The sequence below is a fragment of the Rhipicephalus sanguineus genome, chromosome 11 (assembly GCF_013339695.2).
Source record: "Rhipicephalus sanguineus isolate Rsan-2018 chromosome 11, BIME_Rsan_1.4, whole genome shotgun sequence".
Lineage (NCBI taxonomy): Eukaryota > Metazoa > Arthropoda > Arachnida > Ixodida > Ixodidae > Rhipicephalus > Rhipicephalus sanguineus.
The window spans coordinates 69,279,506-69,297,813 of record NC_051186.1 but is presented as its reverse complement, the minus strand read 5'-3'; the positions used below and the strand labels follow the sequence as shown (position 1 = coordinate 69,297,813).

General features: G+C 46.4%; 1 protein-coding gene across 2 annotated transcripts; it reads right to left on the bottom strand.

The window, feature by feature from the left end:
- Nucleotides 1-669: 669 nt before the first annotated feature.
- Nucleotides 670-17,748, bottom strand: LOC119373987 (protein max). 2 transcript variants are annotated; one of them, XM_037644045.2, is made up of 4 exons: nucleotides 17,525-17,748; nucleotides 12,421-12,528; nucleotides 11,012-11,135; nucleotides 670-3,462 (listed from the first exon to the last, which is right to left on the bottom strand). In XM_037644045.2, the coding sequence occupies exons 1-4, from the start codon at nucleotides 17,561-17,563 to the stop codon at nucleotides 3,224-3,226; spliced, it is 510 nt and encodes a 169-aa protein (XP_037499973.1). In that variant the 5' UTR covers nucleotides 17,564-17,748; the 3' UTR covers nucleotides 670-3,223. The 2 variants fall into 2 exon arrangements, with proteins under 2 accessions (XP_037499973.1, XP_037499974.1); XM_037644046.2 differs by having other exon boundaries at nucleotides 670-3,429; nucleotides 17,525-17,692.
- Between the last annotated feature and the right edge of the window lie 560 nt (nucleotides 17,749-18,308).

The window sequence follows — 18,308 nt, the reverse complement described above, 5'->3', positions numbered from 1 at the left end:
CCTAGCAGATTGAGGATGCAAAGCGCGAAGAGTTCTCAAAAAAACAAAACTCGCACGCACCGACCGCCACTCCACACAGCCAGCAACTGCCCCAGCGCCAACGCTCACTACATTTGATGCGACGGTGGCGCCGCGCCGCGGAGGCGCGCCGAAGCACGTTTTTTGTGGCATTGGCGGCGTCACCGCAATGCATAGCGCCGGCCGGCGAGTGAGCCCACTACCCTATTCTAGCTCACTTTAACCTGACGGAGCAGATCTCAACCGCGCGCGTGGCATCTGCGATCTGCTTCAGGAACGCGATGAAACACATAGTTAAGCCAAGAAATACACCAGGGCATACCAACGCTGAGTTGCGAGTGCCACTAATAATAATCAGTGTTGGGGTTTTGTGTACCAAAACCACGATATGATTGAGGGACGCCACAGTGGAGGGCTCCTGAAATTTTGACCATCTGGTGTTCTTTAATGTGCAAATACAAGGGCATATATCATTTTGCCTCCATCAAAATGCATTTGAGTGCAACTACCAGACACCGCAGTCAAGAATTAATGTTGCCTTCAGTCTTTTTTTTTTTCCAGGAAATCGTCGAGAGTAGTAGTCAAGCACATCACTCACTCTCACAAGTGAAGTTGAATGACGCCCGCACACACACAGGATGGGCCACAGACTTATGTACAGACCATGGTTTATTGGCTCAAGGAAATGGACACGGCATATTTAGGTACACTTGGTGCATTGCATGATCTACAACGTTTCAAAAAATAAAAAGAGTTAAATAGCTTCAATGATTCACGACGTACGGCCAACGCCAGTCCTGCCCCAATCGCTTGTGCTTGCAGGAAGGCAGTGACAACGTACAGGCGGGCAAAGGTTGGCCACGATCCCAAATGAATTGCGCACGAAAAATAATAAATAAAATAACAAACGCAGTTGCACCACTCCTTACACAAGACAGGGAACATGGTTCTGGCTTTGCTGCAGATGGTAACGAGTGGATTATTAAAACATAAGGAAGTCTTCGGAGACCGGGTATCCGACATGCGGGCTGTGCGGAGGATCTCGAAGGCTTCTTGTTAGCCGAATCGCAACAACGCTAGACTTACACTATGGATCCTCGCACAGGCTTTGCATTCAAAATTGTTGCACTCTGACAACGGAACGCGGCTACGCACTGTTTGAAAGTGGCAGCATTACCCGATGTTGAGATGATAGCTTGCGTGCGGAACTGTGAAGAAGAGGTCTCCAACTCTTACACGGGCTCGCGCTTATCCACTTTCATAAATCTGCACTTAACGCAAAAGCCAGCGGCCACTATGGGAAATGCAACTCCTGTGTGTGGCTTTTATCTCAGTTCTCCCCAGTAGGAGATGGCTTTCAAGGATAGCACGGAAGCTACAAATCGACGCGTACTTTTCATAAACTGCGGCATGGTTCAAAAGATAGAAAGGGTTTGGCAACCAATTAAGAATTAAAAAACTAAGAAACGAAAAGCAATTCATTTACTCAAGATGGAGAAAGCCTACTATCCAAATCGAGCAATGAGAAAAGCTTTTCGTTCATATGTACGTTAGAAAAAGAAAAATACTGTGCATCTGCGTTGTCACAAAAATAAACAAGGCGAAACAAACAAAAAACAAAGGACTGGAGACAAGTTCTTGCTAAAGCAAGGCTTACAATTTTGTATAATCCAGAAAGCAGAGGTACAGCAACGATGTACGGAATATACCTACGACATCATGTGGGCTTTGAGTTGTACGAATTAAACAATCAATCGATTTGGGAACAAGATTTCCTCTGTTCACATAAAATACAAAAAAGAAACATGCACGACCACGCGCACAATTAACGGTAAAAAACAAAAGGACACTCTAAATTGATGGATCAGCATATGAACTTTAGCAGGCCCTGGGTGCTTCACACATTTCATTTTAACTCCTTAAGCACCTCAGCTTAACATTTCCATCCGTGGCTTTACACCGTAACATCCTTTCGGTTAACACGCGTTGCTTTTCTATCCACGCCTTTCCGAAACTTGTGTTCTGCCGACCGTCGTAGCAGGCTACTGCTTGTCGTTCGGCTTTCTTGAATGTCATGCTGCAAAATGAGCAAGTGAGCCGAAATTGAAATACAAAAAGACACATAACCAACAAGGAAGGATTCAAGAACACACAGGAACGCATGAAAAGACTCGTAGCCTTGGTGATTACGAGTTTTTTTGTATTTCAGTTAGCATGTATAGCCGTAACGTGCCTTGCCATCAGCAGCGTATGATAGAGAAACAGAGACTTCGCATTCCGGAAACAAGCTGGTTTTTAATCTATGACAACGTACTTTCTGCCACGGCTCCAAGCCGTGCTATTCAATTAATGCAGAAAAACCGGAACGTCGTCTATAATTCACATTCCTCTTAAGTGCCAAGCCTGACTCATTCACAGAACATTCCACTTTCAAACGATACTTGCGAATTCGTCCGATACAAACCGGCAGACCACCTTCTCTGGAAGAAGGGCATGCTGCCCAAGAAACACGCAGCAATCAAACGACGAGATAGCATCGCCAATGCCACCCTGTCCGTCACTTCCCTTCCACCATTACAACATGCCAAGCGAGACCGCAAGCAAAACCATCACAACCGCCACACCACACGCTACAAATGCCGTCGTCAACGAAAGCTTTCCGTTACATAACCAAGACCGAGGAGAGAGATCACGGAGAAGGTAAATCCCCGCACGCACCTCGCGCGTTTGGGAGAGAACTGACCCTATATCCGCTACAATAGCCGCGAGCCAACAATAGCCAAGCGCTTCCTCAAAAACAGCCATGGCCGAGAGGGCAGGCAGCATCTGGCGAAGAACATGCCGCCCGTTCGTACGTAATCGTTTGTGCCCGCTTACAGGTACAAGTATGAAAGAAGCCACACAACATGGGCACATCGAAGAGGGTGGGAAAGAGAAAAAATCGCGCGCATATAAATAACATTTAAAAACGTCCTCGCCTCCCCTACAAAAGCCCCCAATGCATCCGCTTGCATTTTCAGCCCTGCTAGAGGGAACAGAGACCGAAAAGAAGGAGTAAAATAATAAAGGCATGTAGGGGCCAGAGGGAGAGGGCATCTGGCTCAAAACATCAACGCAGTTGCATCCGGGGCAGGCCTTCTTCGGAGAGCTTCGTCGCTTGCTCCGTGAGCGAAGCGACCGGCAGAACGAGACACCGCCCGCCGCTTCAAAGGTGCAGGGGCGTCGAGCCCGGGCTGGACTTCAGCTTCTTCCGCGAACCCCGGGAGGAGTTGTCCGTGTCGTCGGAGCTCTCGGAGCCGGAGCCCCCGTCGAATGCGGAGATGGAGTCCCCCTTGATGTTCATCGCGTCGAGCATGGAGCCGGTCGAGTAGCCGCCCCCGCTGGCCACCTTGGTCTTCTCCAGCGCCCGGACTGCAAGGCAGGACAGATGGCGACGTTCACACACTGAAAACCAGAAGCTACAGTCACCGGGGCGATTCCCAACACGACCGCTCAAACAGGGCGTGGCAGGCAGTTTCGCCGAAAATTCATGGCACTTTCGTTTACACGCATGGAAGTTGTCCATTTACAGAAATGCACTTTTTCAAGACGTGTAAAGCGCAATAGTGTCCTTTCCATTAAACACATAAGTGTTTTATACTGCAGACCACCAGAAATCAATGCGCATCATTTCTGTTGGAGAACTGACGTCACTAAAAGAGCACGCAGGTAGCTCATAGATTACTAAAGACCATTAAAGATGGTCAACTGATTTACTTGACTGGGGAATCGAACCAGTGACTTGCAACCTTCAAGCACAGAAGCCCGACGCACTGACCACTCCACTATAAACACAAACCAGTTTCTGGCGTCAACGCATCACATAACCACGATCCAAGAGAAGTGCAGTGAAGTAGTAGTATTATGTCGAAGAGCAACAGGAGCATCACGGAGAGGCATGGCCCAGACAAGAATGCAATGGAGCAGCCAGACGCACGATGCACGCTTTCATTCGTTTAAGGTGGACACTGCACCTCTCACGATCCTGAATCTGAGCGCATCACAACGTGCTGGACTGCCAAAGAAGCTACACGGAGCTGGACAAAATGCTCCACGAATATGTGGGTGGCAGTGGGTTCATCCAGGTCAAAGGCCGCCACCACGCCAGCTCAACAGCGATGCACATTGTGCAAGTTGTATTTCTTATGTCTCGCACAGCTGCAACTACTTACTACTTCTATAAAGACATGCTTCACTTTCATGTTACAAGACCATTCTTATGAAAGAGGGATGAACTTTTTTTTTTTTGGAGTCATGCTCTGCGCCAGTTTGCAACGCAACACAAACCATTTTCTTTTCCTTCATCAGAACAATATCTTGAGGAGCTAGTTGGTTCAACCTATGACTGGGTGTCCTTTTTTGGGCTATCATATGTATTATCAAGAAATATCTTTGAGAATGCGGAAGAATGGCATTTGCACTTTCAAACTTGTACGGGTGTATAGATGTGTATACTACTCCACGTAATGACCAAGATTTTAGTACACCACTTCGTTGTGCCGCTCAATCTTTTCGTATGTCTTTCTGCATGGTGTCCCGTTTCCAGAATTAAGCATTCAGTAATCATTCACTGGTAACACCTGTGCTAGCATACGATTCACAGCTCATGGCAGCTTGCCAGAACCGAGACAAACAAAATGGCCATGTGTGGCCATTCTTGAAGTGGCGAATTGACTTCCCCCGAGACAGAGCGTGAAATAACTGCGAGCCTTTAAAATTAGCATGATGAAGTGTTTCATCTGCTGCTTATTCCCAAGAAACCTCTGCTGATGGCTGGAAGCCCTCCCACACGGACCAGCAACACTCGTAGCCCAGGTCTGTGAGCGTACTATCAAGAAAAAAGTTAAGCTTTACACAGTGACTCCTGAGATGACTTGAACACGTGGTCCACAGAAATCCCGCCACTCCCAAGTACACAGATCAACAGACTTGTCTAAAATGCAAGGTGGGAGCGTTCCGGATTGCACGGGCGACGTCTACCAATTGCTTCCGGTCTGTGATAGCCCACTCCTGATCAGGCATCATTGGAGACTGCTCAAAAACGGTCTATCTCAAACAACGTGCTTTCGACAGGACGCCACCAATGCTGTCCAGAACCGGCCGCTCCAGCGTTTTATGCAAGCGTGTTGACCTCTGTGCACTAGCTGGCGTTTGCATTGTTATACGTTGGGCGTGTTCGACAGTGATACATCGCAAAGCTGAATTATATATAATTTATTTATTTAAAGTTCTAAAGCTACATAACAGGGAGACACATTATGCATTGTTGATAGCGAAGCGAAGCAAGCATTTAAGCCCCATGGTACCATATCATGGACAGTTTTACAAAACCATTGTAAGGCTTTGGGCTAACTTTGAGGTCGTGCACTGCTGCTTGTGAAGCGCCAGAGGGCGCCTGTAAACACGCCAAAGCAGTGTGATGACCCACGACCCTAAAGGGCTTCTTGGCATTCTGACTTTAATAACACATTTAAAGGGACACTGAAGGTAAACAGTAAGTCAACGTGGATTGTTGAAAGAGCATTCCATAAATGTCGTACTGCTTGTTTCATGCCAAAGAAATGCTTAGTTTGAAAGAAAATCACTTTTTAGTGGTCCGTGCACCAGTAGTGCAATTCAAACCACCTGTCTACGAGAATGGCCTTCAGACGTAGCCATGCCCGCCCTCTACTCGCTTTTACTGCCCGACAGCCGGCGCTGTGGTGCAATGGAGCAAGGGGCTTTAGTGGAGCACAGCCCAGCGAAAACGAAAATTGTGCTGTTGTCAAGGTAATGTCAAAAAGTCCATTTTTGCATGAATCTGACTGAAACGCACTAGTTGCATTTTATTCTGTCTTGTAATGCACTGAAATGTTCTTTTCTGTCATGAGTAGTTTTGAGTACTTGTTAATTTTACTGAGGCCCTACTACATCATCGGGCTTGTGTTCCAGAATGTGCCACTGCTGGCGCAAATCGTGTCCTATTAAAGACGATAGTCTTTCTTGGGGAACTTAAACACAGAAATTTTGGTCTATCTGTCTTTCTGTTTGTCGGCACAGTCACTCGATTCAGCCACCCGGCCAAAGTTGAACCACTTGCCCAAGGGCCAGCCATCTTGAACGGCTGACTAGGTTCATACTTGTGTACATTGTTGATAAAAAAGCAAACATTACGCATATCTGAGGTGCAACATCGCTAGGTAAGTATTAGGTGGTGTGTTCCCTTAATAGAAAATACATAGATACGTAATTCTAGAGACCCTAGTTTCTTAAGCTGCGCTGAAAATTTTTACCGTAATTTCTCGAATGTTAAAGCACTGCCGTATATAATATTGACGTTGTTCTCGAGCATTGACCTTTCACTATGACATAAATTGTTAGTTTGCCTATAGTGTCCCAGCCAGCAGATAACAGAAGGCATTGCTGTGCATCGTGTTGTCACCAGCCTCCTCCTCTCCTCTTCTGCTGGCACTAATTAAATTATCCTAACTAGCACTGTTTTAAGCATGCTCCCTGCCTTGAAAGACATCTTCCTTCTGCTGGACTGACGCCCAGGCCAGGCCACACGCTACTAATGTGCTTGATCATCGTTTTTAATCCCCATGAGTATTGCAGGCCAAAAACCTTTCAGCACTCATTCACAGCAGTTTTAAAGAAGGCTGCCATTCTCCATGGCGAAAAAAATAACACCTGCACGCCGGGACGCAAGGTTGCAGTTTCCCGATGAGCTGTGCGGCAGCGGTGACTGTAGTGCGACCTAATTTTCACACGCGATGCCAAGCACCAAGGTTTTCGTAGCCTGAAGTTGGGACGCTTTCTGGAGCTTGTGGCACACAGGCAGAACAGCGCGATTAGTCTCTACTGGTGACATGTGAAATTGTCAAGCGAGGAGCCTGTGCCTTTGCTTCAGAAACGGGAATATTGAAGACGCACTGCAAAGTCAGGTGGGCCTCGGCATACAAGTTCATGAAGAGCGCTAGCTTGACAATAAATAGCGAGGACGAGTAATCAGTGAAGCAGCTATGTCAATATCCATTATGGGATGCACTTGTGTGCATTTTTCGATGCCCAAAGAAGTCAGAAGTTCAAGAGAAGATGGAGGCCTGAAGAGGTGGAAAATCCTTGAACAGGGCGTGTTGCCGGAGGCATTGCTTCGACACGTGGTCTTGTCTTCTTCAAGGCTGCAACTGAAGCTGCTGCCTTGAGGAAGACAAGGGCTTCCAGGATTTTTGCGAAAGCGCATTTCAGAAACTAACATGTTTTCATGCTAGGCAGCCTAACTAGCACTGTTAGCACTGTTGCGACTTTGTTTGCGATTCACGCATAGCCTCTTATGATTACTGTATCCCCTTAAGCAGTAGCTGCCAAAATAATACGTACACAGATGAGAAATGAGACTTAAGCTCTCGTGGAGACACTAGACTGACGTCACCGAAACAGTGGTTTAACAAAGGATGTCTTAGTAGCCAGTGTTTTGACAAGGGTGCTGTTCTTGGTTGGGTCAACCACTTCTCTTAGAAGCGTTTATGTGTGCATAGCTCACCATTAGCCACCTGTGTCAAGAGATGGTGAGTGGGGCGAGGGTAGTTTAAGAAAAACAATAAATAAGGATTGAATGAGGCATTTACTGTTATGACCATGGGTCGCCAAAAAGTGGAGCTCACTCGAGAAATATATTCTGCGCTCAGGACTCGCTCGAACTCAGGCTCACCAAAATTTTCCTCACTTGGACTCAAGTTCGCCAAAATATTGATCACCTGGACTCACTCAGACTCGGACTCGATCCAAGTCTCAGTGAGTCGACTCATGAGTGAGTTTACCGACCTATGGCAATGACAGAGAGAGAACACAAACCGTGAAAGATGGAACAGTTGGGATAAAGATTGGTAATGCAACAGCTTGTTGTTCTGGACAATAGGGAAAGGTGAGCTGTGCACACGTAGAGCCGAAGTACTAGTGTGTAAAAAGATTTCAGCAAGGAAGGGGGAGTTTTGACCCCCCCCCCCTTCCATTTATTCACTAAACTGAAGCAGATATTATTTGAGATGATAAGGGTACGTTGTTATGGTAAGCTTTTTTTATCTGTCAAAGCATAAATAGAGTCTTACATTGACTCACGATAAGTGTCCATTGTGCTTGCAAGCTTTTTTTTATCTGTCAAAGCATAAACAGACTGTTACCCTGGCACATTATGGCTGGCCTGAAGAGGTCAAATGACAACACACAGTGTGCTCCATGTGTCAATTTTTAAGCATTGAGCTGTCCTCTCCTTGGACGGTACATCACGTCTGAAACGAGGGTACTAGACAAACATACCGCGCAACCCGTCGCCTAGCTAGCCCACAAAACAAGCACACACATCCATATTTCCTGCAGAGTGAGAGGATGCTCACCTTAGTGCAGTAGCTTTGCTTGCTTTCGCGACTTTTCGTTCCTGCACTTTCAATTCAACAAAAACGGGTGCAAAGCTATTGCAGCAGCGTGAGAATGTTCGCATCCTATAGACAGAACAGATGCATACGTGTCTCCAGTGATGACTGGCCAACAGACTGTGCTCTTGCTTCAGGCACAAACCTCGCACGTTCCCGTTCGCATGTCCAAGCACCGTGCTTCGAAGTTTGCCATTAACAAGCAAGCACAATGCCATGTCCGCAACAAAATACCTAGCAAAACATGTACGTGGACTGTACCACTGAGAGTAGCCAATGCCAGCAGCATACAGTCAAACTCCGATAAAACAAAGCCACACTCGCAACAGAAGGCACGCTCCTCTTGCCTCTTACTGTAAAATTTGATGTCTGAGTCTTTATTATAAATTCTTACATTTCTTGCCACTAGACAATGCATTAATTAGACCAGCACATTGGACATCACGCCACTGTCATCTCAAAGCCTTACATCGTGCACACACCCATACAAAGAAATTTTAGAAGCCTTGTTTTCTTCAAACAGCGCAAGAGTGCAATGATCTTCCCATCCACATCACCGTGTTAACTAATTTCACTCAACCTGAAACGCCCATAAAGAGACATTACTTATCAAAATTTTTTTTTTCATGCCCACCCCTCAGGCAATATCCATCTGGGACACTTGAGGTATGAATAAATGAATAAATTAAAAACTCTGTTAGTGCCGCGAATTTCTTTATAAGTCAAGGTTCCTGTGTTGACACCAGCAAAAATAACCTGACAGGCTTCTAGAATAGTTCTAAACTCATTAGCGAGCCCGCCAAAGCACACGTGACGAAGGGAGAGGACAGCAAGAGTAGCGCAACTGGCCGCCGTAACAGGCTAGGTGAAACTCGAACTGCAGAAAAAATATTCTAGCTCTCAGGCACGGCTGTACAGCAGCTAGCTCGCAAGGAGCATTTTGAAACTGTAACGTGGAGCGTAGCAGCACAGCTGATGAGTCGTACAGCTTTCCTCGACACATATCTATGTGCACTTGGGTAGCAATTTGTTAACCCTTTCCCTGCCGGGTTTTTCTGGCACCGCTCCACGCTCCCTGCCGAGTATTTTTAATTTTTTTTTTGCATGTTATGTGGAATTTTTGAGTTACCAATAGGATGCTCTTCAGGATATGCCAACGTTTTTTCTAGAGATTATGTCATCAAAAAAATAAAAATAAATAAAGGTACCACAGACAAATTAACAATTACAAGAAAATTACAAGCAATGATCTAAACAAAATCAGATAATTAGCCATTAATTCAGTGTGCCTGAGGCTCTAATTATCCATTTCATTCAGAGTCCGAATTCACTAAGTTCTGAATTTCTTGGTCTGTCATAAATAGCGAGCGCACATGGCACGCTGACTCGCCATGGCTGCACTGCTGAGACACTGGTGAAGAGACGTGAACCGATGCTGATGTGAAAGCATGTGCTCTATCTGCTGTCAAAAATTTCCCTGGAAGTTATAGTTGTTCATATGTTCTCTCCATAGACGGTGGGACACACCTGCATTATTCCTTTTTTACAAGAAGTGTCTTGCGAGCGGCAGGGAGTGATTTAAAGAGGCAAAACGAGCATACTACGCTCACTTCATTCCAGAATGCTTGCTATACCACACCTACGCGTGCGTTTCACATGGCATCGTCTTTTGCAGCAACGTTTCTCCATAATCGTGTTGCTCGCAAATGCGCATAGGTGCAGCCCACATTTTGTTGGGCCAATGCAGTGCCGGCAATGCTGCTTTCGTTTCTACGGGCAATGCTCACTCGAAGTGGTCTGTGCACAAGGCGGCAGCCAGGTGCATTCGAGTTGTCGCCTATTACAGCCGTGCCGCAGGCCTTTACAACAGTTGCACAGCATACAGCTGCCTATAGACTCGTGAAGTAAGCGGTTGCTGGTTGTTTACATTAAAGTCAAGTTGCCGACAATGTTACAAGGTGCTGTTTCGCGCTCATTTGCGTGGCATGCATTTTAAGATTGATTTTAGATATGTACCAAGCGATATTAGCCATTGCTATTCTGTAGATGACCTGTGTGCCCAAACAAATCCATCTCGTAAGTTGTCACGTCTTCAAATTTGGTGTCGGTACTCCTTCAAGAATAAGGCAGCACTGCCACCTCGGCTTGAGGCTTTGCCAAGAAACTAGTTTAATTCCGGAGTCTTACGTGCCGAAACCACCATGCGATTATGAGGTCACGCTGTAGTAGTGTGATTATGGATTAACTATGACCAGCTGGGGGCTCTTCAGTGTGTGCATAAATTTCAGTAGCAAGGGCGTGTTTGCACTTTGTACCGATCTAAACGTGGTCAGAAATCAAACTAGCGCAGTCGTGCTTAGCAGTGCTTATCTGCTAAGCAAGCACGACAGGTAACGTGTTAAAAGGCATGTACAGGGTCGCCAAAAGTTCCCAGGCCACGCTGCCACAGGAATACATGGGATAGTGGCCCGAGATCTTTTGATGGACCCTGTACGTGGAAGTGCCGTCGCATTCAGAATGCAAGCGTGCAAGAGTCGAGCGAGTACTTTGTTCCTCGAGGAGCTTGTTCTGTCGCTTGAGGTCCTCGATGTCCTGCAGGTGCGCCGTGTTCTTGCGCCGCATCGACTGGATGTAATCGGCTGCCTTCTTTAAGATCTGAGCCCGTGATGCCTGCAAGGAAAGGCCGCATTCATTAATTAGTACAGAGCTATCTCACGTGCTTTCTATCACCACACAAAAGTCATTCTCTTTTCCAGCTACACTCGTCAAGTGGACGAGTGTAGCCAGAACGTCCACTTGACGTCAAAGCTTTTTGTTGTTGACAGAGTGATTAAAACTCTCAGAATAATGAAACCATTCTCAGAATGCAGGAAAATTTCTGAAGCTATTCTCGTTCTTGTGTTTGTTTGTTTTTATTGTTAATTACTGGGAGGTAGCCGGCCTCAGCTAATTTCACTTTGTATGTGCTTCAATTTCTTTCTGAACAGCAAACACTTTCTTTTTAGAAGAGTGACATTCAATGTCAACTTAAAAAAAATATAACCACTTTAAGGAGAAACCTTCTTAAAATATCAAAACAGTTAAAGGGTTAAGCTCCATCTATAGTCGGATACAACTTGGGAAAACAGGAGAGGCCTTGCCCAGATAACCAAAGTGCCGATCACCTCCCCGACTGTCTAGCTCATGAAGCCAGTCAAGAGCGTGCACTCACTGATGCTGGCTTGTGCCCATCTGCTTCTGCGGTAGAAAGGCTGCTTCCTTCTAAAGTTGTCCCCGACTGCAAATCTAAGTACACAAACGTCTTTGCATTTCCACCTACATACGGCCAGTGGCCATGGCCTAGAATCGAACTTAGTGTGGGCATTTATTATACACATCTACATCTGTACATTATCATCATCATGCATTTGATTATGCAACCTAATCTTCGTCGTGTATCATCACTGTGGGTTCACCGTGCCCAACCGTTGGATCTTAGGGCCAAATAAACGTCTGCCCAACCAAGACCTTGTACATGGTGGAGGTGCAGGCTATCGGTCCCTGTACCTCTCGCACCCGTAAGACGAAGATGAGAATGCATAACCAAATGCATTATGATTATGATAATGTACAGATGAAGAAGATGTGTATAATAAATGCCCACAATACTTCTGCGGAGAGCCTGAGTCCCCTCAGCCTACAGTAGGAGGCCGCCGAAAATGACCCCCCCCCCTTCTAACCCTTACCACACCGACAAGCTTTAGGAAAGAGTCTTGGTCAGCTCCAACCTCGACGATCAGCTAAGGTTGGTCCGGGGGAACAGGACGCTGCCTGAGCTCGAGGAATCCTGGACTAAGGACGCCTCCCCTGAGCTATGTTCTCAAATAAAGATGTTTATTCTCTCTCGAATGCCATCATTTCTTGCAACGAGCTTTGTCACGGTGGTGCTTAATCTAGAAAAACGTAGACAGCTCACCTTCTCCCCTTGTAGAGAGGGCACAGCGTCCCGTAGGCTGGTGAAACTGAACTTGATGTGGTCCCTTCGTCTTCGTTCCAGCGCGTTGTGGTGCGCCCTCTTGTCCGCCTGCCGGTGCAAGTGAAAGGTAAGGTTTGCAACAACGTATCTGACAGGTCTATGTCACACGTGAACATTTTGTTGTATTCCTGCACATTGGCATCCTTTTGAGGAGTAAAATGCCAAAATAAATGTAACAGGAATCGTCGTTGAGCATTTTTTTTTTCTTTAGAAGAACCTGCCAACTGCTCTTCTGGCTGATGCAGATGGAGGGGGGGGGGGGGGCTCGTGACCTGACGCTGTTAAAGGGATACTGACAGGAAAATTCACAGTTGTTTTTTCACATCAAATGAAAGGCCAAACACTCAAGAGCCTAGAAAATGTACTGCTATCGTGATCACACCCTGAAAAAGTAATTACAGTATGTTTATAAAAGCTGGTTTCGGTTCCTACTGTACCCTGATGTCACAACATGACACGAGCCTCTCGTCACATGCTTGCACAAGATATTGTGACGCTTCCACGACTGCTCCGCTCTGTGCCTCCATTGGTGATGCACAAGCGGCCATTTTTAATGTTTTTGGTACCTCACGTCATCACAACTAGACTTACTGGTGCGTGAAGTCACCTGAATCGACACTGTAGCCTGACGTGACGATAGTGTTGATGTCAGTAGGTGCGCCATGCAAAAAAACGACTTTAATGACAATATAAAATATCAGCATTTAGTGATCTTCACAACTTGCGTAGAAATGTCCCTGTACACAGGAGATTTGCATGGCAGAGTAAACTTGCCTTGAAAGTTGGTGTCAGACACTCCTTTAATGTGATCCTTCCAGACCGCAAAGTGTGTTCTGTCGCATAACTTCAAATTACTATGATAACCTGACAGGCATACGTATGCATGGAATCAACAGAAAAGTGCTTTTATATGACTTCTGCAATCAAAACAATAAGCATGCAGACGATTTGGGACACTGATCTGCGATAGAAAACGTGCAAGCTCAGACGACGCAGAACCAGCTTCATTTATAGTAATAATGCATCCAAATGTTTCGTACTATTTAACTTTTGCACACAATTTTGGTTTCAATTGCATTCTGTGACAGATTTACTCAATAAATGCAGAAAGTTTTGCACTGCATATTCAAATTTCGCTCGCTAGGCAGACCGGTCGATCGTGGTGCCCTTCTGGTGGACTTGAACTGGTATAGACGAGATAACGTAAGACATATGGGTGCTGTCACATCGGGCTGGTAAACAAATGGTTTTTTATATTTGTACATCGCGACGTGAATTAATCAGGTCATGGAACTGTCAAATGCACCAACCCAGCCGTTTTCATGCGCATGCATCTACTGTAGCACTGTTCGTTTAGTTGTTAAAGATACAAGACGACAAGGTTAACACCTCAATATGGCGGCACCTAAACCCATACATAAAATAGGCCACAGCGCATCACGGAAACGAAGAAACAGACAAGTGCTCTGTCCTTTTTGTTTGGCCGGCTCGGCCGTTTCGTCCCTTCCATAATGCGCTATACCGGTTCAAGTAAGACAAACCAACTAACTTGCCCAATCATCAACAGTTGTCGACTTCTGGTGGAGTCATCGCAAGAGTTCTCAGAGTGGTGTGCCGCGCAGACAACAACACTGCCCCATTCCCAGTACACCATATAAGTACCAACCGTGACATTATGTTACGTGACGTCACTGACAAAACCTTTCAAAAATAACATGCCAAGGCTGACAAGGTGTCTATGACAAATATAGGTCCGCCTATGGAAACGTTAGCCGGTCTGTCTCAGATACCCTCTATAGTGCGTTGTGTTCCCATCCATCGGTTCGCACCTTTACATTAGGTTTCAAAATAACTCGGATGAGATGGAACTCACAGAACAAAATTCATTACAGAATGACAGCATTGGCCCCAATTTGTTCTACAGCGATCATTACGAACAGACACACACAATAATGAACACAAGATAACTGACTGTGATAAACTTTAATTATTTACGCTATGATAACAGAGACACAACTAAGGAAACCAACAGCCAATTACCTTAATTAATTAATTGTCTGCTGGTTTCATTAGCTGTGTTTAACAAAGAAACAAGCCCCTCAAACAATCCACCTTCTTTCGTACTATGATAACATAGTGTAATTTCAGTTTAGTGACGTTTGATTCGGATATTCCCATTGGTGTATTTGAGTGAATTGGTTCCATGGCAGCTTTGACAAACCGTTTTAGTGAATTTCGGCAATGTCGAAGTGTAATTCCTGCTTCTTTTCATGCATTATGTTCATTTTATGCAGCATCCTTTATGCGTGTCTGTATTTTCTGTTTCCTTGCTGTAATGCCCCTCCTGCTTGGGGCGAAGTAGTGGCCTGCTTTGTTACTAAAAAAATTAAACATAAATAAATATGCCAGCGACAATTGTAATGATTTTGCCTGACAGACGGTGATGGCAAGGAAAAGTGGCAATAAAGACAGCACATGCTATAAGGAAACCAGAATTGCACAAAAGCTTTTTCAATTCAAAGAATGGCTATGCTGAGTAACAAAACAGACAATACGAAAGACGTTCTCAAATCACACCAAGCACTGCAATTGCAAATATAAAAGCATACTGAGCAAAGCAAGAACCAAGAACAGTGCCACGTGGGGATTGCAATGCAAATACTTGGCGCATGCATGCAAAACGTACTTCCTCGTGCAGAACCCCAAAGGAAGCATCTGTCGTCAACTGCGTGAACGCTAGCAAGATGTCCTAATGCGTGCCATGTTACATACAAGTGTGAAAAGAAAAAAAAAAAAAGAGGGCGATAGCCGAGTAGATGGAGGGAACCGACAAAAGCAACTTACAACTAAAAGTTCGTTAGAGGGCAAATATACAAAGCATACTCAAGCGCGTGATCACAATGAAACTGTCCTATTACAAAGTTCCCAGCCGAGCTAAAATTTATTTGCTCTTTTTCGCGTTTTAACCCTGCTGACAGCTTTGCAAAATCAATGAATCTGATTGTGATCCCATGTTTTAGTAGACTTATATGCTCTTTCTAAAAAACGTTTACTTGGAAGTTAGCTTTTGCCTCTGTTCCCTACTTTAGTCTGCTGTTGTGCCATTCTCTCTTTCCTTTACAACAGTACAGCAAGTTTACTCATGCATTGAACCAGAGTCCTTGAAGGACTCTGACTGCACTGAACCAATTGAACCATTGCCCAATGCTTTCAAGAAACTGGTCAAACTCGTCAAAATCACAAAAAACAATGGAAGCCCATCGAAACCGTTGGACTAGTTGGTAAAGTCGCTTTCACTGGGAAGTGTGATGAGCATAAGGGTTCGTTTCTTCTCATACATAATGAAGACATTGTGTTAAAGAGCTGTTCAATAGCATCTGAATGCGAGCCATGTTGGTATGTATCCATAGGTGAAATAGCGCAAGAGGAAACATGGATAAGTAGACAGCGGATTAACGCTCACGAGTAGACACAGGTAAGGGCTGTCATAAGCGCCGGCTGCCAGGGCAGCAGTCGAAAGAAAAAAAAAGAAAGAACATAAGGGAACAGGTTGGAACTCTAACATTTCAGTCGACGGCATTCGCCGGGGGGTCACATACTGATCGGGCCGGTCAATGCTCTATCCCCTTTCACGCTTTTCAATCCCCAACGGGGATTTTCTGTTCGCTTATCTGTAGTTGTTTACACGCCTTGGCGTCGTTCGCTTACTTCGCGCTGCGCAGCACATCGCACATCATGTTTCAGACACCTGTATTGGGAAGCGTCGAAATCGCAATGCACTGAGGCTAGAACTTCGAACCTTCGTCTGCGACTAGCGTGATGACGTAGAAAGTGGGATAGGCGTCTGCTAGGGCAAACAAACACCGCTAATGATTACAGGGGGGACGCTACCCAGCGCGAGTGATGCAATTAAAACAAGAAAATGAACGGCGCACGCTTCGACAAGGAACGGTATGGACGACTGAACACGCTGGCGGTGGTACGGAGGCGGCGAGCAGACTAGAACGACAGCGGGAATGCCTGTACAGTAGGACGCGGTTGAAAGCGCCGCATGCAACGCAGTACTACAGGGTTCACATGTTCATAGTTTAAGAGTGAAATGGCTTACGTAAAATGCACTATCATGCGGCGTGTGGTCGGTGTAACGACGGTGGCGGACGCTAACAACGCGTGCCTAATAATAATAAAACTAAACTAAGAAAACATCAATTAAACGCTCTGTGGATCGAAAACTCGAAGTGCCATGGCGCGTTTCAAACTAGAAGCGAACACGCACATTGCACAGCACGAGGGGAGCCGCTGGGATCGCGAACGAAGCAAAAAAATAAATAAAAAAGGCCACCCAACCACCCAACAGCTGACAGCCACGCAAGCTTCGTTTAATGGAGGGGCCCAGCGCGATGCTGTCAAACGAGAATTCGCACGATCGGGCTTCGTTCTTTCGAGAAAAGCGAATAAAATCGGAGAAGGAAACAAGTTGCCAGGAAGCTAGACGATACGAAGCCAGTAGACGCTGGTGTAGGTGTTTGGTTTTGTAGCGGCGTGAATTGTTTCAGTCACGTGAACACCAAGCGCGCGTCCGAACAGCCGTCCGTGCAACGCACAACACGACAGCGGCGGCGGGCAAATAGCGGTCACGTCCTCCTGGAAAGCTACGGCGCGGGCCGTTGCACCGAGTCGACATTTTTGTTCTTTTTTGCCCCGGCGGCACGCTCGCGCACGCAGGCGCCACGAACCGGGTGACGACTGGTACACTAGGCCTAGTGAACCACCCGACCGAGGAACGAGAGAACAAATAAAACCGAAAACGTCGTGAACTCAACCAGCCCGCCATCAGGAACAGAGGCGAGACGGAGGTGAGAAAACTAAGACCGCGTCCTAACCCCTACCACCGTGCGCGTGGTTACTGAGGGACCCCTCACAGACCACATGACCAAGAGTGCGGCGCCCACCACGCTCGCTCGGTTTATCGGCGGGCGTGCATAGCGCGCGCGAGTGAAGCAGGCGCGGGGATTTTTTTTGTTCTTCTTCTTTCAGTACTCACGTCACTTTCGATGTCGACGTCGCGCTCTTCATCGCTCATTATTCCTGGCCGACGAGCCGAACAGTACTGGTTGATGAGGTGTCGATGGTGCAAAAAACAACGTTATGTAAAACTCCTCGCGTTCTGTACAACGCCGTCAACGCGACATAGGAGGAGCGGCGCAATGTGCGAGTGGAGGAGAAAATATGGCCGATGCTAGCGCCACGCTGGCCACGCGGTTCCCCTACCCACGTGCGCGCCGTGACGTCACAGCCACCTTGTAAACACGAGGGGCCGCCGTCGCTCGAAGCGGCTGCGGCAAGCTACCTGGCCCAATGGCGCAACGAGGCTAGGTCTCGGAGAACTGGCGGGAGGCCATGGGGACCGAACGCGCCGAGTGTGTGCGTAGAGGTCACTTTTTTTGCAGCAGCCTCGCTTCGCTCGGCCTCCTCCTGAAGGAACGCTTCACTGCAGTCGTCTCGCGTTGACGTTGTGTGTCGGCGCGCGGCACAGACCTGATAGCCTGATACGCTAGCGGACGACTGTGCCGAGCGTCTTTTCCTCATCCCCTAAAGGAAATGAAAGCAAGGAATTATGAGGGCACGTTTCTTCGTTTGATACAACCTTAAAAACCAACAGATAATGAAGTGACGTTAACATTACTCTGTATTGTGTCAATTATGATATAGATGTGAAGAAAGTAAAGTGGACGAAAAGACAACTTGCCCTGCCAGCGGCAAGTTGTCTTTTCGTCCACTTTACTTTCTTCACATCTATATCATAATTGACACAATACACTTTAAAC

Coding starts and splice junctions, on each gene's coding strand:
- LOC119373987 (XM_037644045.2), bottom strand. CDS start 17,563: ATGAGCGATGAAGAGCGCGACGTCGACATCGAAAGTGAC. Junction 12,529..17,524: donor ACGTCGACATCGAAAGTGAC/GTGAGTACTGAA, acceptor TTGCACCGGCAG/GCGGACAAGAGGGCGCACCA. Junction 11,136..12,420: donor CCTCTCTACAAGGGGAGAAG/GTGAGCTGTCTA, acceptor CTTTCCTTGCAG/GCATCACGGGCTCAGATCTT.